This window comes from Danio rerio, chromosome 20, assembly GCF_049306965.1.
Source record: "Danio rerio strain Tuebingen ecotype United States chromosome 20, GRCz12tu, whole genome shotgun sequence".
Taxonomy (NCBI): Eukaryota; Metazoa; Chordata; class Actinopteri; order Cypriniformes; family Danionidae; genus Danio; species Danio rerio.
The window spans coordinates 38,344,145-38,367,775 of record NC_133195.1 but is presented as its reverse complement, the minus strand read 5'-3'; the positions used below and the strand labels follow the sequence as shown (position 1 = coordinate 38,367,775).

At 36.2% G+C, this 23,631-nt stretch overlaps 2 protein-coding genes across 3 annotated transcripts; one reads left to right on the top strand and one right to left on the bottom strand.

Moving 5' to 3' along the window:
* Nucleotides 1-515: 515 nt before the first annotated feature.
* On the top strand, nucleotides 516-2,915 carry lft1 (lefty1). The gene is given in 4 exon segments (NM_130960.1): nucleotides 516-809; nucleotides 1,016-1,259; nucleotides 1,363-1,602; nucleotides 2,323-2,915. Coding segments are annotated over 4 exon segments (1,077 nt in total). The 5' UTR covers nucleotides 516-541; the 3' UTR covers nucleotides 2,648-2,915.
* A 3,507-nt stretch (nucleotides 2,916-6,422) lies between these two features.
* hnrnpub (heterogeneous nuclear ribonucleoprotein Ub) lies at nucleotides 6,423-18,283 on the bottom strand. 2 transcript variants are annotated; one of them, NM_001033595.2, is given in 13 exon segments: nucleotides 6,423-8,288; nucleotides 8,806-8,904; nucleotides 9,855-10,144; nucleotides 11,306-11,590; nucleotides 11,711-12,008; nucleotides 12,099-12,218; nucleotides 12,387-12,650; nucleotides 12,901-13,013; nucleotides 13,105-13,204; nucleotides 13,866-14,005; nucleotides 14,118-14,191; nucleotides 16,466-16,580; nucleotides 17,700-18,283. In NM_001033595.2, coding segments are annotated over 13 exon segments (2,385 nt in total). In that variant the 5' UTR covers nucleotides 18,136-18,283; the 3' UTR covers nucleotides 6,423-8,237.
* Between the last annotated feature and the right edge of the window lie 5,348 nt (nucleotides 18,284-23,631).

The window sequence follows — 23,631 nt, the reverse complement described above, 5'->3', positions numbered from 1 at the left end:
TATCTATCTATCTATCTATCTATCTATCTATCTATCTATCCATCCATCCATCCACCCATCCATCCATCCATGGCATATCTATCTATCTATCTATCTATCTATCTATCTATCTATCTATCTATCTATCTATCTATCTATCTATCTATCTATCTATCTATCTATCTATCTATCTATCTATCTATCTATCTATCTTTTCACATTTTAGAAATAATCTATAAAATATGTTTATAGGCCTATATGAATTACAAATTATTATTAGTTGTAAATATTGTTTCAATTTTATCTCAATTAAAAAAAAAGGATCATATTGACTGTTGTTGTAGTTCAAAGTTGGACATTTTGCTTTAATTTCTCGGATGAATCGTGGCTTTCATGTATCACCTTCCCTCTGATGTCGGTCCCCTCCCCTTTGTCAAAGCGCGAACAGCTTGGGGGTCAGTCTGCATATAAGGCCGGGAGGGCCGGGCCCCTGTCAAAGAGTCATTAGAGCCAGAGCACAGCATCAGCACAGCAGTGACAGCTTCTCCTGCACCTTGAAAAGATGACTTCAGTCCGCGTCGCGTGCCTCCTTTGCGCAGCACTTTTCGCGATGGCTAGGGGTTTCACCCACGAAGACATGAAAGACGCTCTGCTGAAGAAACTGGGACTTAATGAAATTCCGCAAATTCACAAGAGGGATCTGGAGAACCTTGTGATCCCAACGCACGTAAAGAACAAATATATCTCCATGCTGAAACTTCACCACTCAAGAAAACGCCGCTCGCTTCCCAGTTTGGCCGGCATCCTGAGGGGAATTCCTGGAAATGCAGGTAAGATAACTGAAATGAAACTAATAACATTTTTTAACCAGTCAAATTATTATACATTTATAATTTAGATATAGAATTATATACCTAATCTATATTTACAATTACTGTATTTTTATAGTTCAGTGTGTTGTGCAAGTTAACATATAGGCTAATGCTTTTTTTAATTAAAAATGTCATTTTAACATAAATGTCTTCAATCTTTTCAGACATATCTGGTGAATTCGTATATTCTGACACGACACGTCAGCGTGTGGTCTTTGAAATGACATCAAGAATCCCCGAGAACAGTGAAGTGACCATGGCAGAATTGAAGCTCTACAAGAAGGCCCCACACAAGCGCTCCATACCGGAGAGAAAGGGCCACAGACCGGTCAACAACGCACGAGTGAGCATCTACTGGGTGGAACCTCAGAAAGACGGGTCAAACCGAACTTCACTAGTGGATTCCAGGTAAGCAGAGACGGCCACAGACCATCCTTTCATTATGTTAATTCCTTGGCTGATTGGCGTTAAGGGACATGCGTGCTAATTGTCACGACCATTACTTCCTCAGGTTGATTCCCATTCACGAAACCGGCTGGAAGAGCTTTGATGTCACCCAGGCGGTGCAATATTGGTCTAGGAGCCGAATGGAGATGCCCATGCACCTTGAGGTGTGGATCGAGGGCGAGAGACCCGGCAGTTACGCGGCAGAGATGGCCAAGTGTGTCCACTTCACAACTCAAGACCCAGACGACAACACTCTGGGAAAACCAGAGCTGGTGCTTTACACACTCAACCTAGAGGAGTTTGGGTAAGCATGCCATTCAGAATTTGTTTCAGTCGTTTTTACCAATTGCTTAAATTCGTTATTATTATTTTTCGTTTTGAATTTAATTTGATAAAGTGTTATTATGTTTTGTGCTTATTATTATTATTATTAGTTTCTGCTTTTAAATGCCTGTTTGTACCCATAATTCTTGTTTTAATATGAGTTATTTCATCATGTAGATAAAACTAAATTAGGCTGCTTTATTAAATTACCTTGGCAGATTAAATTAAAAGCTTTTTTTTTTTTGTAAAACAAAATACTCAAGAATTTGTATGTAAAGTACCCTATCTGTCAAAACTGGTGGTGTTGTTCTTAAAAAAACATTTAACCTACTACCTTTACAAAACTGATAGATACCACTGATTATTTTATCATGTAAATTACTATAATTAATAAGTAATTATAGTCTATAATAAATTATATTTAATGAATATACATAAATATAACAGATGACTTCAATAAAGAAAGATTTTTGCTGCTTGTTTAAACTATTTAGACATATTTGAAATGAGCTTAAACAGCACAATTCTTGAGGGTTTATTTATTTATTTTTTAACAACTTAATTGTTTTAATCCACCTAAATTAGTTACATGTAATCGATTTGTGTTGGGACAACATGAATAAATTGTGTGGAACCCTGCGTTTTCACAGTGTATCCTATATTTATCAGTGTGTTAAAATACATTTCCTTCACTTTGCAGGTCTAGTGGAGACTGTGAAAACAACAAAGACCGTGAAATGTGCTGCAGGGAACAGTACTTCATCAATTTCCGAGCTCTGACTTGGACACAGTACTGGATCATCGAGCCGTCCGGTTACCAGGCGTTCAGGTGTAAAGGCGGCTGCCGGCAGCCAAAGCGCAACTACGGCTACGGAGAGAGGAAATGCGCGGTCGTCGAGAGCGCGCCACTACCGATGATGTATCTAGTAAAAAAGGGAGATTACACAGAAATAGAAGTGGCTGAATTCCCAAACATGATTGTGGAAAAATGTGGATGCGCAATGGACAATATTTCAGTTGTATAAATAGCCTGTTTGTATCGACCAGCTATCTTCATGACGCACTATACTACCTAAAGTTATAAGATTTAGAATGGGTGTTGTCAATTTAACCCTTACTAGATACCTCGAGCACTTTGTATAGACTTGTAAATAGAGCTAATCTGATATGCGTTTATTTTTGCATTTGTATATGATGCCATTGATTTGTAGATGTTTTATTTTGAGCATATAGCACGGGTTTGTTGTATATGTGAGACTGACTGAATATAAATTAAACTATTTTTCATTGAAACTTTGCTCATTTAGTGAATTTGTTTTCCCCCCTTGTCAACCAAATTTGCATATTGTAATGTTTGCAGATGGCCACATGCAGAGCAGAGGTAAACATATAAATAATCACTTATTAAACAGAACAATTTGTAAAGTCTAAAAGGTGTTAACTGTCAATAACCTTTATTTAAATATACCTATAAACATCTGCAAATTGTTCTGATACAAATTCCAAGGTTGTTTTCACATGCAAAATTAGTAAATTATAATCATGCATTTCCCAGAGATGGGTTGCAGCTAGAAGGGCATCCGCTGCGTAAAAACTTGCTGGATAAGTTGGCGGTTCATTCCGCTGTGGCGACCCCGGATTAACAAAGGAACTAAGCCGACAAGAAAATGAATGAATGAATATAATCATACATTTCTGTTTTTTGTAGATGCGTCTAATCTTTTAGATTTTAGATCTTTTAGAACAGAGTTCTTCCCTCTGTTTAGTCTTTCCTGTAAAGTATTATTCTAATGCTTTAGCCATATACTTTATCAGCCATTTTAAAGTTAGCAAGCTCACCACCAAAAACGACAATAACCAATCCCAAAATGACCCATAAAAAGGTGTATTAGTGGTTCAGTTACTTTGGGACATTTCTCAAGTCAGAATTAATGTATTAAACATGACCTAAATAACCTCCACATAATAGACACATGATTCATAGTCCCTTTTTTATTCTTTTGAACAAGTTGCCTTCGTATGTTCTTTCAAGGGATTGCTCCAGATGAATTTTAGTTCTCTGTGCAATAGTCTTTCCCCGCAAAAACAAAATTCATTCAAGACAAAACTGTTGATTGACAGTACAGCGGCAGAAGACCACACCAGGTGCCACTCCTGTCAAAAACAGGAAACTGAGGTTATATTTTGCATGGGCTCACCAAAATTGGACAACAGAAGATTGGAAAATGTTGCCTAGTTTGATGAGTCTCGATTTCGGATTGGTAGGGTCAGAGTTTGGTGTCAGCAATATAAAAAGGAAGGATCCATTGTGCTATGTATCAATAGTTCAGTCTGGTGTTGTAATGGTGTGTGGTGGATATTTTCTTGGCACACTTTGAGCCCATTAGTACCAATTGAGCATTGTGTCAATGCCACAGCATACCTGAGTATTGTTGCTGGCCATGTCGATCCCTTTATGATAGAGCACCCATCTTCTGATGGCTACTTCCAGTAGAATATGCACAATGTCATTAAGCAAGAATCATCTCAGACTGGTTTCATGACCATGACAGTGAGTTTACTGTCCTCAAATGGCTTCCACAATCACCGGAACTCAATCCAATAGAGCACTTTTGGGATGTGGTGGAATGGTAGATATGCATCATGGATGTGCAGCCGACAAATCTGCAGCAACTGCATGCTGCTATCGTCAATATGGACCAAAATCTCTGAGGAATATTTCCAGTACCTTGAATCTATGCCACAAAGGATTAAGGCAGTTCTGAAGGCAAATGGGGGTCGAACCCAGTGCTAGTAAGGTGTACTCAATGAAGTGGCCAGAGAGTATATATCACAATGATCAAATGTACTTTTAAAACAGATATATGAAATAGGAAGTGTAGCCATCTGCAACCGGGTAGGTGTAGGTTGTGTGTAGGTTCAGTAATTTTAAGTTTATGGCAAAGAATACACTCTTTTAATAGTCTTTAAAATGAAATAACTCAATAATAATGAAATGAGAATGAAATTTATATATATGAACACATAGTTGAAGGCAAAATTATTATCATTTCTGTGCAACATTTATTCTTTTTCAAATATTTCTCAAGTGATATTTAATGGATTAAGGGCATTTTCACAGTATTTCCTCTACTTACTCTTCTGGAGAATGTCTTATTTGTTTTATTTCGGCATAAATAAAAGCAGTTTATATATTTAAAAAAACATTTTAAGGTCAATATTATTATCCCCCTTACGCAATAGTTTTTAGTTTTTTTTCTCGATAGTCTACAGAACAAACCACTGTTATACAATGACTTGTCTATAACCACTAGTTAAGTCTTTAAATTGCATGTTAAACTGAATAATACTTGAAAATATCTAGTAAAATATTTTGTTCAGTCCCATAACGTTTTTTAGATGTTAGTTTCAGTCTGATGTTTTCAGTCTGTTTTAAGGATGAATAATAGCAAGTGCGCATCAAAACTAATAAAATAAATTATTTTTTAGAATGCGGTATTAAAAGTACTTTGTTTAAAAATGTGTTGGGATTTGGGGAAAAAATCTCTTCGTTAAACAGAAATTGGGGAAAAAATATGAAAGAATTAAAATGAACAAGAGGGCGAATATAATTCTGACTACAACTGCATAGTTATATATTGGAGCATATACAATACATATGTTTAAATCCAATGTTTGGAAAAAAGTAAGCTGTATTGTTTGTTATATTTTACATTTTATACATGTAAAATCCAAATACGAACTTTGTCATTTATATGCATATATTGCCTTATATTAGATTTCTGTGTACTGACTGATTGAACAATCACACACTAACTTCGATGAACTGACGTGTTTATAGACATAAATACTTACTTCTAAGTAACTTGAGTGAGTTCCAGAATCCAGGCTTTGCAGGTAATTCACTGTGTGGTGCTCTTTGTTTTGAAAAATACACATTCTTCTTTGAAAATATTAATGATTGGATGACATACAATTAAAGAACTTAGGCTACTTTCAGTAGACCAAGAATAGGCTAACCCCAAAAAGAGTATGCAGCTATATTATGTGTTAAACATTACTCCAGTTGTCTTCCATCATCTAAAATGTGGTAGTTTTGTAAGAACGTTTAACAAACCGGAAGTGTAAGCAATAGTTTCAAACGCAGTCACCAGCGACACCGCTGGTCGTTAATCAAGCTGTAAAACTGGGTCGTTATTTCCCCTTTAAGTTTCATTCATGTTTCTAAAGCAGAATTTACAATGTCAAAGTTACAAAAAAAATCTCGAAATTCTGAATATTCCTTACTACGCTATAAAGACTACTTTGTACACTCTCAGAATGTTCAAATTCTTCATTCAAACATTGACGCCAATAAAAATCTAATTTGAAGAGTAAAGCAATTGATAAAATTGAGTGAAACGCTTTCTTACAAGTATATCCTCTTTATAGGCCCCATGAAATGCTTTGAAACGTGGAGGTAACGTGAAAAGCATCGTCAATTATTTAGGCGGGAGTGTCAAACTGCAAGCGTGGGACGTTATCAAATTTTTATTTTCTTAACGCTAATGTTGTCTCTGTTTTGATGCGCACTCGCTAATATTCGTCCTTAAAATACACTGAAAACATCAGACTGAAACAACCATTTAAAGCAGGATGTATCTATTAGCCATTATTGTTTTCATTGTTCGTTATCAGGAATAACAATAACTTTAATCAGTTTATCGTTACTACAACCATTCATAAAACGATTTCTTAATGTATCTTGAACGGGCCTTTATCACAGTACTAACTCTAATAGAAATTAAGGGAGGCAGATAATAAAAATAAAACAAATTCACCTCAGAGGTGTATTACATCATTTAATGACACATTTCCTTACATTATGTAACAATTTAACATTCATCTCGTTGAAAAACGAACTCGACCCCAAAATACATACCGACTGCAGTCTCCCAATAACACAATGCCACATTTTAGTACAATTTAGAAAAGAAACGTCCATCCTCAAAATAGCACATTTTGCACAAGCAAGGTCTCTGTAGTAAAACACTATCATCACAAAATCTCTCATGCCATGCCATTCAGTTAGAAAAAAAATCACTTGTTTTATTTAAGGACGGGGTCAATATTTAATTCAAAAGTATTAGAGAAGAAAACATTCCCCAAAATAAATTACTGCTATAGTCAAACGAAATATTCCACTTAAACTTATTACATCAGGATAAATTACACCAATTTTAAGTTAAAAATAGCTGCCCTTTTTCTTTGGCCATTTGGCACTCGATAAGAAATATATCAATTCAAAACATCAAGGGCTAGTCTTCATGAAAATCAGGACGGATGTAGATGTGATATTATTGTGGCCAAAATAACGAGTATCAAAATGCAGGTTATAATTAAAATCCCTTAAATGATTTAATCCAGAAATTTTGATATGATAACCTTAACTCCATGTAACATTGAAGCATTTCACAAAACTTGTTTATGTGGTGGCTATTAGATGATGATTTATCAATATTCAATCCCTATTTGACAAATTAATGCAAAAGAAAAAGGATCCAGGAACAAACGAGTCTAAATATAGTCTAATGCATATTATGTGCCCTGGAAATAGATTAGTTGCATTATTAAACAGATCAATATAGTGGTTACAGATAAAAATAACACGATTAGCTTGGGATAAAGGTTTTGCAAGGATATTTTATAATGTATCGCCACAAAATGAGCTGATGAGCTTAGTGCACAATTTTTATGAAGTTACTGGATATGAGTTGACTTATGTAATGCAGTAAGCACAATCAAATGCTTAATGAATACACACGTTTCATTGTACTTAAGATTTAAAAAGGCATAAAATTACTTGTGAAAAAAGCAATGCATTAAGAAAATAGCCACACATCAACTAAAACCATTTTAAATTTAAGACAGAAAGACCATTAAAAAAAGGACAGTCTGAGAATAAACCAATTGACATTCAAAGGCTGTTTGAAATCAAATGTTCAAGGTATCAGTCAAAAGCCATAATGAAAGGTCATAGAAAAGCAAGCACGTCATTTATTGCAAACCTATGAAGTAACCGTTACAGTCTGGGCTTAAACAAACAGTAAAAAGTAAAAATCGAGAACAATATTTTCACTCCTGCACTAAACATGAAGTTGCTGCATTAATGATTAATGACAAAAGCCTCAAAAAGACTATATATGGATTCTTTCACACTAGAACACAAGTCTTGCACAAAAAAATCTTGACAAATAATAAAATAATAATTTACATTGTGTAAAAAAAATGACATTTTACAGAATAAAAATGCACAACCCTGAAATTCAAAGCATCACTCGCACAAGAGAAATGCAGTGATAGAACAATATCAATCAAAGCTGTGATAGAAAATAAAAGGGGAAGGAAAACCTTTCTACGAAAAAATCTGAGCGTGAAGCCATCACACATCCGTTGAACGTAGACTGTTTACTTCAGAGGCGGAATGTTTGTTTGCCACTTGCTTCTCATATTTAAAAATGGACTATCTTTTTAAAAAAATTATTTTAAACAAGGACCATAAAAGTGGATGGTTGTTTTTTTTTTTTTCCAGTGGCTGCGCACCACAGGCCACGAGTCTTTAATACAAATGTGCATTCAATAATATCCTGGATGGTACTGTTGATTCCATGGCTTCTGGTTCCAGAACTAAAAGGTCAAACAGAGATTCAACAGTCAAATTATACAGCAATCTGATTTTGAGGAAAACATTGCAAATCACAGTCAATCTTACAAATCATATTTTTGGATTTCCTTTTGGAAATGAATGCAGAATTTATTTTAGTTTAGGTCAAAATTATGCCATTACCTACTGGCTTATTACCTGCCTATTATTAAGATATTAACTGTTCATTAGAAGTTATAAAGTATATTCATATTTAGCTTCCCTAATCCTACCCAAAACCCAACTACATAAAATACAAAATAATATTAATAAAAAACCTTGGTTCAAAAAACTTATTTAAAATAAGCTAAAACACAATTCTTGATTTTTTGTTTTTTTTCAATACAGTTAAACTTGTAAAAACTAACAGGTTAAATCAATTCCTATAAGGCAAATCTATTAAGTGAAACCCAGCATTTTTAAGTGTTCAAACTATTAATAAACTGGTAATTAGTAGTTTACTCAGCCAGCGGTGTTAGCTGAATGAAGAGCTGTACTCACCCCTTGTTGCCAGCTCTGGTTGAAGGCTTGGGCAAAAGAGCCGTTCTTGTTGCCATATCCTCCACGATTCTGCTGGTGGCCTCCTCTGCCGTGGAATTTCTAGAAAGATGCAAATATTCAACATTATTCTCAAGTCAAACTCAAGTGTCGATCGTGTACATTACTGATTTAATGTTTGAGGTCAGCAAGATATAGACATGTGTAAATTTTCAGTACATCATGGTAATGAACATGTAGGATATAGTTATTGTGGGTGCTTTAAAGCACAGTGAGTAACACTTAAGAGTGCCTTTAAAAATGTTTTGCTGTATTCACAGTGGTGACAATACATTTATTAAAGAAAAACATTTCTAATCTGGCATACGCCACATGCATTATTTTAATACGCATTATTTGCTTTACAGGATTTCAGGGTACATGCTAGGGTGGCATAATATTAAAAAAAATTTAACATTGCAATATTTTATTATTCTGTGATTTACATTGCGATACGAATACCATTTCAACAGATGACTTGAATATTTTTAGTTGGGAAAAAAAAAAAAAAAAAAAAAAAAAAAAAAAGTAATAATTTTAGATTTGGAATGACTGCAGTAGAAGTGCATCACATAAAATCAAATAGACAATCTATAGCATACGATGCAATTAAAACAAACAGTACTTTATCGGTTGCAAGTGGACAAATTCAATGAGATAAAGAATAAATTAAATAAAATCAATCATCATTAAAGTTATAAATAGTACAATTTAGTAGGACTTTTCAAATCATTAAACTGTCACAGGCCTATTGCAAATGCGATATTGATGCTGAAATGATACTGTACATATTTCACATGCGCAACTAGACATGGGGACAGAAATTAATAAGGTCAATATGTATGTATTATAAGTTTATATTCAAGTAATATATTGTTAAGTTCGCTGAGTGCTGTTGGTATGACCAAATACGTTTCTACAAAACTGATATGCATCTTAACACTGAATACGAACACAAGTGTCTACAAGTTTACAGCATATAGAAGGAGGACCACTGTATACTAGGTACTGACCTGCTGGTAGTGTCCTCTGTGGTTGGGACCACCTTGTCCACCTCCGCGGTGCATGTTTCCTCCTCTGTTGGCATGTCCTCCACGGCTCATTCCACCACCTCTGCTGGCCATGTTGCCCCTCATTTGTCCACCGCGTGGAGACATTCCTCTACTCTGCATTCCACCAGACCCTCCTCTGTTGTAACCGTCTCTGCTAGGATAACCTCGGTAGACTGGTGGTGGTGGTGGAGGTGGCAGAATGTAACCCCGCGGGCGACGATCAAATCCGCTCACACGAGGTGGTGCAAGCACTGAAAGAAGAAAAGAGATCAATTCCAATGGAGAATTTCAGGGGGGGGGTCTATCTGAAAAAGTAATGTTTTCAACAATAGCAAAACCCTTTTCAAGTTTGAGTAGGCTTGTATTTTACAGGACTGTAAACATGCATAATGTCTTAATGTTTTCAAACAATTATATTTGATTTATTAAAGTCGCACACCCATCACACTCATAACAGAGAAATTAAAGTATGAAAGTATGTTATACACTCGCTAACAATGTCACATCCATAACACGTTTATTTTCATGTAAAACATTTTTTTACAGATAGATATTTTTCTGATCCATAACTCTGCACTTAGTAATTTTGGAAAATATAAACATGTTTCAATACGTTAAGATATACATCCTCTGTGAATTTATGTTATGGGATCTTACTGTAAATGTCACATCTATAACGCTGGAATTGCTCATATGCAAGTGCATTGGCTCAATGCTTTAAAAGGGGTCTCTGCAGGTTTTTTAAAGTCAAATTCAAGACCCCTTTAAGACCATTATGAAGGGTTTATTTCTTTTGCTTGCCACAAAAAAAATTTAAATAGTTCTTAGCGACATACTCTGTGAAAACAAGACAACTCTAGCTGTATACACATCTTCAACACAATATTTCTTTATTATAACCTTTTTTTTTTTTAAATGACAAGTTTAACACTGTTAAAGGTATGTTTATGGTGGAGGCAATTACATAAAAAAATTAATCAAAATTATATATTTGTTGGCTTTTGATCCAAATTGAATAAGTATAACTTGTATTCAACCTAATACATTTCTGTTAAAAACCCCCAAGTTTCATGTTTATTTATAAATATGTCTACTCCCCTTTAGTATATAGTTTTTGTATGAATGGAAAATAACGTAAAGGGATACATTTCTGTATTATGATGATGAGGAACTGTGTAATTGTTTAGTTCTTTCCCTGATTTTATTAAGATGGATTGCTGAAGATTGGATGTTGGCCCGATAAAATTTTGATTTTAAAATTAAAGACCCTGTGAATGCAAAATACATAAAGCCATTTAAATATACAAAAACAAAATGGGAAAGGGCAAATCATTTCCTTATTCCTCAACAAATTTCAACAATAAATACATAAACAGATGCTACAAAGACAGACTGAAGACAACTCTACTTACACGCTCTGTAGTTTCCTCGGGGCTGGAATCCACCTCTGCCTCCACGGTTGCCTTGACCACCACCACCACCACCACCACTCCTGTTGAACTGGTTCTTTTGCCCTCTTCCTCGGCGGGATCCCCGTTTGGGAGTTGGGGGTCCCTGGTTGGGCTTCTTCTCTGGAGGCAAAGCATTCTTACTCTCTTCCTTGTACTTCTCCAAAAGCTTGGAGGCCTCGTCCTTCTGCAGCTCAACATAGGTGACCTCTGAAAAGCAGTCCCCTTGTTCTGGAAGCGTGTAGAGAGCTGTGCAGAGAACAACAATTTTTCTTTATCCTGATATTCATATTTTGGCTGTCAGGGTTTTGAATTCATTAAGAACATGCTGGTTTTACAACGCAACAGAAAAATGACACCATGTCTCACCTTTCATTTTGAGTAGGGCGTGCTCGGGTATATCTTTACCATCCGCTTCTGCCTTCTTCTGCGCTCTCTCCTTTAAGTTCTCATCTGTGGGAAAGACCACCACGGCTTTGCGCTGGAAACCAGCAAACAGACACATCTTCCTTCTTTGGGCTGCTGAAGAGACGTTCGTCTGGTCCAAAATATAGTGTCTTTTTTTGCGGGCAGCAATTTCAATCAACTTGCCCAGGTAAAAAGGAACACGCTGGGAAATGGCCATGAGTTTTGTTATGTCTTTATTTTGCCTCTTTACGCTGTTAATCTGGGGGAAAGAGAGAAGAAAAAGAGATTAGACGACAAAAGATAAAAGAATGAAAAGGCCAATAAATAATACCCAACTAAAAATAGTCACCATCAATTTCTCCAAGACTGTGTTGGTGCTGAGGATGTTGTACTTCCCAGGGTTTTCTTCAACATGTTTAACTACCCAGGTAGTTTTTCCAGATCCAGGAAGGCCGACCATGACAATCACCTTGAGAGTAACACAGTGATTACATTTACTGAATGCAATAATTTATCCAGATACATTAAGAACACTTATTATAAGACTTGTAAGTCCATCGCAACCTTATGTTATTTGATTAATAAAACCATACTAGATTTTAAAAAAAATATTGTTTGAATGGAAATGTACAAGTACCTCGCAGTCTTTCTTGGTCACAGGTCCTTTGGGTCCTCTGATACGCTCTTCCAGAGGAATCTGCTGCATGAAGGTGAAGTCCTCCAACTTAGGGAAGAACGGAGTCTCGTTCTGACCAAAATTGAACTCAACAGTACAGTTGTGACAAAGAACATGGGGGAACAGGGCTCTGTCAGCCAACGACTCCTTATTGACCTTGAAAGCCACACCAAGGTCATTGCCATTTTTAGAAAAGGAAATCTCCACTTCATCAGCCTCGAAATTCTAGATTTAAAAAAAAAGCACATAAGAATAAATGTGAAGTAAAAATTAAATTAAATTAATCTTTGTTTGTATAGCGCTTTTACAATGTAGATTGTGTCAAAGCAGCTTCAGATAGGAGAGTATAGTGAATTGAAAGTGTTAGTTTAGTTTTCAGAGTTTAAGTTCAGTGTGGTTTAAGATTCACTGCTGAGAGTCCAAACACTGAAGAGTACATGTAAACTGTTATTGAAGAGAGATGCGAATGGCTTACAATGAAGCAGCCGATGACATCATTTTCATCAAAGCCCTCCCCGTAGTCTTCAGTCACACAGTTTGAAGCCTTCTTCCCTTTGTCAGAATAGGAGTAAGAAAACTCCTCCTCACCTAAAACAGCAGTAAAAATATAAATGAAATGGCTTGTGCAATCATACACTATGGTCTTATAGGCACATTAATAGTAATTAGCTCAACTTACCTAGTGACAGACACCCATTAGCCAGAGACCAGCCAATATGGACATCATGGAAGTCCATGATTTTGCTGTTTAAATGCTTGATTGGGGTTTTCTCAGTGACCTGCAAATAAAAAGCAACATATAGAAATCCAAAATCTACAACTTGTCTATCAATATGAAGAAAGCAGGGCAACACAAAATGAAACTAATACGGCAACATGTCATTGGTTCACTGCAAATTGTTAATGCAGAACAATATATGCAGTGCTTCTTCAAGAGTAAGCTGCAGTGGTTTATAATTGTGTAAGCATTTTTAAATAGCTCAATTTCTGTGAATCAATGTTTTGAGCTGCATAGGGATAATTAACAGTGGAAAGCTTCAATCCGAAACTAGTAAAGCTTTTTTCGCTTAAAATAAAAGCTATAATTCAACAAACATTTTGGTTTTAAAACAACCGAGTAGTCCAAGTAGAATAAAAGTTGATCTACTTCAAATGTCAACCACGGCATATATAAAAATAATGTCACTAAAATGGCAAAAAAAAAAAAAAAAAAACTGTGGGACTGCAACTCAAGAAAAAGCTAGGAACAACATGCAAACACTTTCTGCTTTAAAACAAAACTAGATTTTTTTCTACAAGAGATGGCAGAAACATTAAAATAAAAAGAACACTTGTTTATCTTCACCAAATAAACAGCAGCTTTTATGGTGATCTTATAATACCATAATATGAGTTTCTTACACTCCTATGAAGTCCTAATTCAAAAGCTGTAGGCCTCACCTTCATTTCAAAGCAGACTTTGCCCTTGTTTACACCATAAGATGCACGGCCACCTGCCCAAAGGTGAGCAAAACTCTCCATGGTAAGAGAGGAGGCACTGTAACGGTTCCGGGACACTTTGAAGTGAAGGTCACAATTGTCTAGAACCAATAAACAAATTTGTTAGTCTAACATTGCACAGTTTCTAACAATTTAATACTCCTGGTCAGAACATTTCACATATATATATAAAAAAAAAAAAAAAACACCCACATGGATCCAAGCAGACCAGGGTGTCATCAAACTCTTCATCCACTTCCTCCAAAGGCGGCTGAGGAGACTTGGTCCTGAAAGAGAGGCAAAATGCCATTAATGCAATGAGTGAATCAGAAAAATTGGGGAGTGATGGAATGGCATGCTTCCCACGTCGAGGTGAGGTCCTCCATCACAGCCAGAGCAGCATCAGTCAATTTAGTTTACCTTACATTGATGAATTCATTTTGTTTTAATGCAAAATTTACCATCATTGCTTACCAGTGTACCTCGAGAAGAAGCCTGAAAGAAAACTGAAAGTGAACGTCATATGTTTCCTATGTGGAGAGGATTGTGACCTTTCTTCATCAAATTACAATATGAAAAGGTCTAAGGTTATTTATCTACATCCACATCTTTTTTTGGAAAGGACAAATCAAGCTAATATGTATACATCACTAATATTGAATGCTTGTCTGTTAAAAAAGGTAAAATGCAAAGCCCAATTACAGAGAAATTGCACATTTTTATATTTATCATTTGATGATCATATGATCTTTAAATCAGGGATGTACGGAACTTGACTGCCAAAAACAAAAATCAATGGATAACGTCATTTTCAGTTTTAGCCGAAAGAGAAAACTGCCTATTAAAAAAAGACTGCATCACACTACCTAGCAGTTTTCAGAACCCTGGTTACACTTTTCCTCTAGATAAAATTACTGCCTAGATTGAATTGGCTTTTACACTGGATGCAGAAAGTGCTGCATTAAGAAACCTATTCATTTCAGCAGAGTACACCTTAGACTAGCTTTATGGGGACACTAACTGTACTCATATCCAAGCATGAAGTGCACATGCTCACCAGAAAAGTCAATGCAATATCACGGTAGATAAAATATGGTTATAATGTTGAATTGTAAATCTGTATAATTTAAAATTACAAAGTCTTACAAAAGTATTTTATATATATATATATATATATATATATATATATATATATATATATATATATATATATATATATATATATATATATAAAAAAACCTTTATGGTTTTAGATTTTGGCATGCCGAATTTTCATTTCAGTGCAACTCTAGTTTGAACACTTTACAGTCTTGGCGGTAACAACATGTTAAAATTATACTATGGCTCAAGTATTTGAAACATTTAAAAAAAATATATATAATAAAATTGCAACGAGAATATTAGGGCCTTTAGGGACACCTTAAAAAGTTTTTTAGCAGTTACCAAAATAAACAAGACAGACTTTAACATGTACTACGATTACTGGAGAGATTTCTGAAGAATTTGTAATTCCAAACTGAAGGAGTTTAAATGGCTACAGATTTTACCAGAGGCCCTGTATTGACAGGAGCCATTCAATTTTACATTTCATAATGTATGGGGGATGAAACCATTATAATGTCCTCCAGGGCCCTATGAACCAACCTATGAGATCCCCCAACAAACTAATGGATGTCATTAGTGACTGGGTCAGTTAATGAAACAACTTCTTTGTTAGAAACAATAAATCATACAGTAAAGGCCCAAAAAGTCAAACAGCCATAAAGATTTTCATGATTGCGACCTTCCATTTGGAATTTAACAGTAAAATATTTCTAGCCACAAACAATGGTCCACTATAGATGAGAAATACAAAAGAAAAGATAGTTAATGTATTCAGTCTGAATCTGAGCACCACACACACAAAAAACATGCATTAAAAGAATTAAATAGATTTCCTTTGTCTTATCACAATGTGTAGAATCTGCAGATGCTGTACTTACCTGCCGATCACACGTGAAAAACTTTAAAAGGAAGAGTTAATACAGTTCTTTACCCAAATTACATTACATATAAAATCGTAAAATATAACAATCAACCTTTCAGAATTAAGATCTTACTAAGAAAACGAAGGAAAAAGAAAAAGGCACAATTATTACAAGCAACTGAAAATTACAATTTGCTTTATTACCATTATTAACCGCCCCATTACGTCATGACACTGTGCGATAAGCTCTACGTCACTGCCACTGACAGAAAAGCCGTATCCCGTACTATCATGATTGCTTTATTCACTGCCTGAACTGCCACACGCGCACACAGTGAGCCTGAGAAGAGAGTGTATGTGTAACAATATTTATCGTTTCTGCATCTGAGGACTGTTGTGGTTCCATGATCTCACTGAAGGTAAGGCGTTTCATTTTACTCAAGAATGACCCCCAACAAATATGGTATTTATTTAAGAGGTAGATGAGGGTTGCATTTCTTTTCAAGATAAAGCATTGGCACTTAAAGCCAATACACAGAAATATATTAAAATTGGCACTTCGTGGGATAATGAAGGCCTTTACTCTCATCCTTACCGGCTGTATTTGCTTTCTTCAATAAATTCAAAGTAGCCCCTTCCATGATCCTCTCGGCGTCTCTTAACACCCTTCTTATTCTTCTGATCAGCACTGCTGTCTTTGTCCGCATCCCCTTTGAAAATAAAACAAACAGTAATGAAATGCCCGGACGTGTTGGACCCTGGGTTTTAAGGGTGGCCCACACAACAGGAGTGCTCGGACTCCACCAGTTAGAAGATGAGCCGACCACCTCTGATCAGACAGAATAATTTGCTTGGTTATATCATTATGGCATTCAGGATTTAAACTGCAACATTGATCTGACTGTGTTAAGCAGATCAGACAAAAATAATATGGGTGGTGCAAACAATTGTGTATCAAGTGCTTTTCTTTGCAACAATGTAATGCATTCACAAGTGAATATTATGTTACAATATGTGTTTTATATGTAGGCTTCTGCAGCTGGCTATACAATAAATGCTCACATCTTGAATGAGCATCATTAGGCGAACAGCGTCAATTTATTATCCTGAACTGACCTCGAACGGAAGCAGACGGCGCCATCTTGAATTCTGAACAGAAACTAAACAATGGCCTTTTCTTTGGACGCTCCATCTAATATGTGATCAAATAAATTTGAAAAATACGACTCCAACCTTATCACTCATTTTCCGCTCTAATCCCATCAATTCTGCATTATCTACCATAAGGTTTTCTGCACAACAACGTCCGCGTCCACGCGAGAACAGCGCGCCTCGAGCATGCAGCGAGGCTATTCTCTCGCGAGACATTTCACCGTTGCCTAAATTAGCCAAACCGACCAAAATAAAAAGATATAACAAAAAACTGTTATTTTGCAGATTATAGCGCAAATATATAGTCATTCAGAACAAAATATGCACAATAACCAACAAACCAAAAGACAAAAGGCTAGCTAGCGCGGGCGTTTCGACTAACTTAGCTTAACTAGCATAACGTTACACTGAAAACAAACAAATAAATAAAAAATAAAACTCAAAACCGTAAACTCAATCTTTAAAAAAAGCTCAGAGCTAGTACAGAAACTAAACTCAAATCCAAAGGATTAGCACGTCGGCTACATACACAATAGCTCCCGGTTAGCCATTAGCCACCTATGCTAAACGATGATCTCACCGGCTTCAATGCGCACGTGAATTCGATCCTCCCGCGTCCAGAAAACCGCTTTTTACACCAAAAAACTCACCCTCTAATGGATGAGATTAAAGCTCACCGTCTTCAACGTCGATTTTGTCAATGATATCGTCTTCTTCATCATCTTCATCGTCTAAGGCTTTGTCTATTTCCTCCCCGGCGTCGTCGTCCTCCTCCTCCTCCTCCTCCTCTCCCATTTCGTCGTCCTGACCGGCGGCTTCATCTCCTTCCCCATTCTGCTCCTCGGCCTCCATGTTTTCCCCCTCCGGCTCTTCTTCACCCGTACCTTCTTGTTCGGCTGCAACGCCGTTTCCATCGGCATCGTTTCCTACCTTACTACCTTCTGTAGTCCCTGGCGCGGTCGTTTCTTCCTCTTGGGCCTGGGCCTCTGCGTCGAGCGCGGCCTGCAGACGCTCCATGAGCTCGGCCTTCAACCCCTTGTCAGAGAGCTGCCGCTTCTTTAGCTCGTCCTTCAGCTCGTTCACCTTAAGCTTTTTCACGTTGATTTCACTCATCTTGTCGATTTAGCGTAGATGGTCTAATAAAAACAGAGAGACTCGGTTGTTTGAATATAGCAATGCAGGGGAGCCGACGGCCGCTTCGCTTCTGTGAGTTGCACACAGCCGCGGTGATTCTGCGTCTGTCCACCGGCAAAACAATTCAATGGCGCCTTAGGTACTCAGACCCCTCCCAAATCTACTGTGCCGAGGAAACATGGGCGTGTCCAGCACAAATGATCCTCCTCGACTTTTAAACATGCCCCCATTTTGGTAGATGAATTCGGGTGTTTATTATTCTTTTTTATTTATTTATTTATTTATTTATTTATTTATTTATTTATTTATTTATTCATTTAAACGGGAATACAGAGTTATACATAAAAAAGTACACAAAGGAATTAACAAAAAATTCAATACGTTTAATTCAAGCATATTAATCATGTACATTTAAGTATTTTCTTCAGCAGTTGAGTGAATTTGGGGGGATAAGCAGGAATTTTAAAATGCTTTAAAGCTGAATAATTAAGCTTTCCATTAATGTACTTTGTTAGGATAGGACAATTTTCTCCCCATGTCTGTGTGGGCTTCCTCCTAGTGCTCTGGTTTCCCCAAAAAGTCCGAACACATTTGGTATAGATGAATTAGATAAGCTAAATTGTCCATAGTGAATGTGTGCGAATGAAATTGCATTGATGTTTCCCAGTGATGGGTTACAGCTGAAAGGGCATCCGCTGCGTAAAATATGCTGGATAAGCTGGTGGTTCATTCTGCTGTGGTGACCCAAGATGATATATTTTGTTATATTTACAGTAAATGTTCAAGTAAATAAATAAATGAAATATGATCTTTAAATTGTAATGATATTTGGTATAAAAGAAAAAAAATTTTTTTTTTTTTCAAACAAGCCTATTTTTTGGTTATAGGCAAAATATACCAATAAACCAAATGCGATTTGTGAATTTATTATCATTTATGAATTGTATTATTAAGCAAAAGCCTAATACATTGAATATACGATCACTGAAAAAAATACATTACCCTGGCTCTGTTCACAATCACTCAAAAATATTTGCAAATCGAGCTTTTACTTTCTCAATACATTTTACAGCGTTCATATCATTGTCTTGCAATGTTTAAATACCTCCTACCTGCTTAACAAGATTTTTTTTTTAGCCAAGAATGACTTACAGGAAATCTTTGTTGACAACAGCAAAATTCATTCATTCATTCATTCATTCATTTTCGGCTTAGTCCCTTTATTCATCAAGGGACGCCACAAAGGAATGAACCGCCAACTTATTCAGCATGTGTTTTACGCAGCGGATGCCCTTTCAGCTGCAACCCAGTACTGGGAAACACCCATACACACTCATTCACATACATACACTATGGCCAATTTAACTTATTCAATTCACTTATAGCGCATGTCTTTGGACTGTGGATGAAACTGGAGCACCTGGAGGAAACCCATGTGCAGGGGCAGATTTAACCAATAAGCAAGGAAAGCAGCCACTTAGGGCCCCAGGAAATCTGAGGGCCCCCAAATAAATACCTAGAAGTATAAATGATACTATAAATTATAACATCGTTTTCTGTCACATTTTGTTTAGTGAGGGTCTAAAAATTTGATTTGGAACGTAATTTTTACCTCTGCGCAGATGTGTCCCCCATCTTTAATCATAGCCCAGTCTAGCAGTAAAATCAGTAAAGATTTAGCTTTAACAAAAAAAACAGGTCCTTTATTATGTTTGGTTGTGCATTCAACTTAAGAAAACAAATAATTGAAAAATTTTTACAAGGTACTTTACATGTTTTTGCATAAAGATAAAATGTAGAAAGCGAGATCGAATGATATAAGAAAAAAATTGCATAATAATAATAATTTTAAAAAATTAAATAAAAAAAATGTGCATTTTAGAACTTTTGGTCCCCTTGGCTGGAATTACTTAGGGCCATAAAATTACTAAATCCACCCATGTTAACACGGGGAGAACATGCAAACTCCACACAGAAATGCCAACTCACCCAGCTGGGGCTTGAACCAGCGACCTTCTTGCTGTGTGGCGATAGCACTATCCACTGCACCACAGTGTTGCCCAATAGCAAAGTTTTCAATACAAAAATAAAGTCTTAAAAAAAGATGCATTGCTGACAGGTATTTTCCACATTATTATCAGCTCTCTGTTCCTAGTTCTGACTGTCAGAGGATCACCAGCTTTCTGACAGATAGACAACAGCTATCGGAATGGGTAAAATCACATCCGACAGCCGCACCATCAGCACTGGTACCCCCCAGGGATGTGCTCTCTCCCCACTGCTCTTCTTCCTGTACACCAACGACTGCACCGCAAAAGACCCCTCCACCAAGCTCCCTGAGTTTCCAGATGACACTACTGTTATCGTCTTCATCCGGAACGGTGACGAGTCTGCATACAGACAGGAGGTGGAGCGGTTGGCGGACTTTAGGAGAAACCCCCCTGCACTCCCCCCACTCACCATCATGAACAGCACTGTGGCTGCAGTAGAGTCATTTAGGTTCCAGGGCACCACCATCTCTAAGGACCTGAAGTGGGACATTCACATAAACTCTATTGTGAAAAAAGCCCAGCAGAGACTGTACTTCCTTCGTCAGCTGAGGAAGTTCAACTTGCCACAGGAGCTGCTTATACAATTGTACAATTGTCATCCAATCCACCCTCTGCACTTCAATCACCATCTGGTTCGGCTTAGCTGACAAAACGGACCTTCGTAGACTACAGCGAATAGTCCGGACTGCTGAATGAATTAATAGCACTACCCTTCTATCACTTCAAGAACGGTACTCTTCCAGAGTGAGTAAAACTCTGGACACCTCGCACCCAGCACACTGTTCAAACTGTTACCATCTGGTCGGAGCTTTAGAGCACCAAGCACAAAAACAGCCATACAAAAGTTTCTTTCCTCAGGCCATCTACCTCATGAACAGCTAAATATTCCCCAACTGTGCAGTACTTTCTCATACGCACTTGTACACAGCTCCTTATATCAATACATAATGCAATACTTTTTCCATTCGGATTTTAATACAACACCTTATAACTTGTATATTTATAACAAATCTGTACATCCAATTCAACATTCAGAGCTTTTTGACTAACCGCATCTTGTTTAATGTTTATCGTATTTATTTTTTCCATATTTATTTTGTGTTGTCACTTGTTACTTTAGGTACACTGGAAGCTTAAACAAATTCCGTGTGTATATGAAGCACTCTTGGCAATAAAACTAATTCTGATGAATAAATATTCTGGCTCCTACATGTTGAGGTCCTATATAGGAAGCTAGACAAACCATATGCAAGAGCCTTAACATTGGCTTCATTCACTAACTTGGAGTCAAACTCATGTTTGACCTTACGTTGTTTGTTTACTACTAGGTTGCTGCATCCATGATAAGCTCAAGAATAATTATCCTGAAAAATAAACCAGATGCATTCTCTCTCACTGTTGTAAACAATCTGTGTCAACTCCCATGTGAGTTAGCATACATCACTATCTTCTCCAGACTGTCCTCAGGGCCATTAGCAAGGGTGCAAATTGCTCATTGGCCATTAGGGAAGTCAGACATATAGTAATGTAAAAAAGTTAGGACACCATATTGAATTTCATGGTGTTCTGTAATAAAATAATAAAAAAAACGACATGGTCCTTGACAGGTCTGAAAGATAAAACCTCAGATGAACAACATCACATGACATTTTACACTATTATTCTTTATTCATCAAAAATAAAGCCAACAGAAAAGCCATGGGTGACAAACTTAGGACATCTTGATTTAGATAGATGCATGTAGATCCATTTTAGCAGTAATAAGTTAAAGTAAGCATTTTCTGTAGCATACTAATCACTCTCACAGATCACTCTGGATGAGTTTTTTCAGTCAGAATAGGGTCTGGACTTTGCCTGGAGTATTGCAACACCTTGATTATTTTTTTTTTTATTTACAGCTGTTCTGTTGTACATTTGCTGGTGATCATTGTCTGGTTGCATGACCTAGTTTTGGCGGAGCTTCAGCTGTGAGATGGGCATTGTGTTCACACACACTGAAGCTTCAGACCAACTTCTGCAGATAATCACCAGTTCAGGCATTTGATTGGAATTGCCTGACTTTTTTAATGCTATGTTATTCATCTGAGGTTTTATTTTTCAAAATTTAAAAACCTGCCAAGAATCAGATATTTTTTCATTTTTCAATCAGATATCATTTGTCCTGATATGGAAAAATATATATTTTATAGTATATTTTATAGTATATTTTAAACTCCACACAGCAATGCCAACTGACCAAGCCGGGACTTGAACCAGCAACCTTCTTGCTGTGAGGCGACAGTGCTTACCATTGAGCAACCGTGTTGCTGGGTTGAAAAAATGTACAATTCAACTATTATTTCATGATTATTTATTGATCCGCAATCAAAAGTGGTTTATCAGATCTCTCACAGTTTTGGCTTTTTGGTTTGTTTGTTTGTTTTGTGTTCAAAAGGATCGGCATCATGCACACATATATTTTATGCATGGCATACCAAAAAATGATGGTTTAAAAAGTTCAATTAAAGAAAAAAAAAAAAAAGCTTAAATCTTGTATGACCTGAGAGTGAGTAGGCCTACCTTTACTTTTAATTGCTGAAAAAATGTTTTGCTCCAAATTTCAGTTTTTAAGTGCAGAAAGTAAATTATTGTAGTGGTTATTTTTTCCTTATTACAAGTTGTTTTTTTTCTTTTCATGTGTCACACTAATGATCAATCTACAGATTATTTAGTGCAATAACACATCCTTGAGTTTGCAATGTCTGAGTTTTTCTGTAAATCAGCTTTAAATGGCAAGAGTTCCATTTTGGACAAAAGTAACACTGTTATTTATGTCCACTGCTAATAGCCATGCATCATTTTTACCTTCCACATTAGAGTTTGCAGTGTTCTGATGTTCTAAGATTAATGCATATAGCCAATAATAATAAAAAATATTAAAAATTGTATTGAATTTTAAACATTTTGCATTGTTGGATTGCTTTTGAAACATTTGATGTAAGTGAAATGTTAAATAAAAAAATCCCTGCTGACGGGGTCAAAAGCAACAAGGTATAACTTGTTTAAAATGAGATTATTTTGAAGTTTTTGATACAAAAAAACACCTGATTTTGATAGACCACTCTTGTGAGTTAGTAACCACAGCAAAACATTTATTTCTGATAAAAACATTATCTTTTAAAATTGGGTTTTCATGAAAATGAATGTAACTTTCGTTCCTGCTCTCCCTTACACTGTAAAACCCAACAGTCAACTTTATCAAAACAAAATGAGCGTAGTTAACTCAAAATTTACTAAAAAGTTAATTCTACTCATTTGAAATGATTTTGAACTCAGTGTTGAAGATAATGAGTTAATTAAATACCTCATTAATTAAACTTAAATGGAGTAAGTTCACAGTACTCATAGATTAGTTTTTTAACTCAAATAGTTTGTTGCAATCGGT

Coding starts and splice junctions, on each gene's coding strand:
- hnrnpub (XM_073932193.1), bottom strand. CDS start 13,946: ATGGAGAGTTTTGCTCACCTTTGGGCAGGTGGCCGTGCATCTTATGGT. Junction 12,219..12,386: donor TGACCAAGAAAGACTGCGAG/GTACTTGTACAT, acceptor GTTACTCTCAAG/GTGATTGTCATGGTCGGCCT. Junction 8,905..9,854: donor ACAGAGGACACTACCAGCAG/GTCAGTACCTAG, acceptor GCATCTTTCTAG/AAATTCCACGGCAGAGGAGG.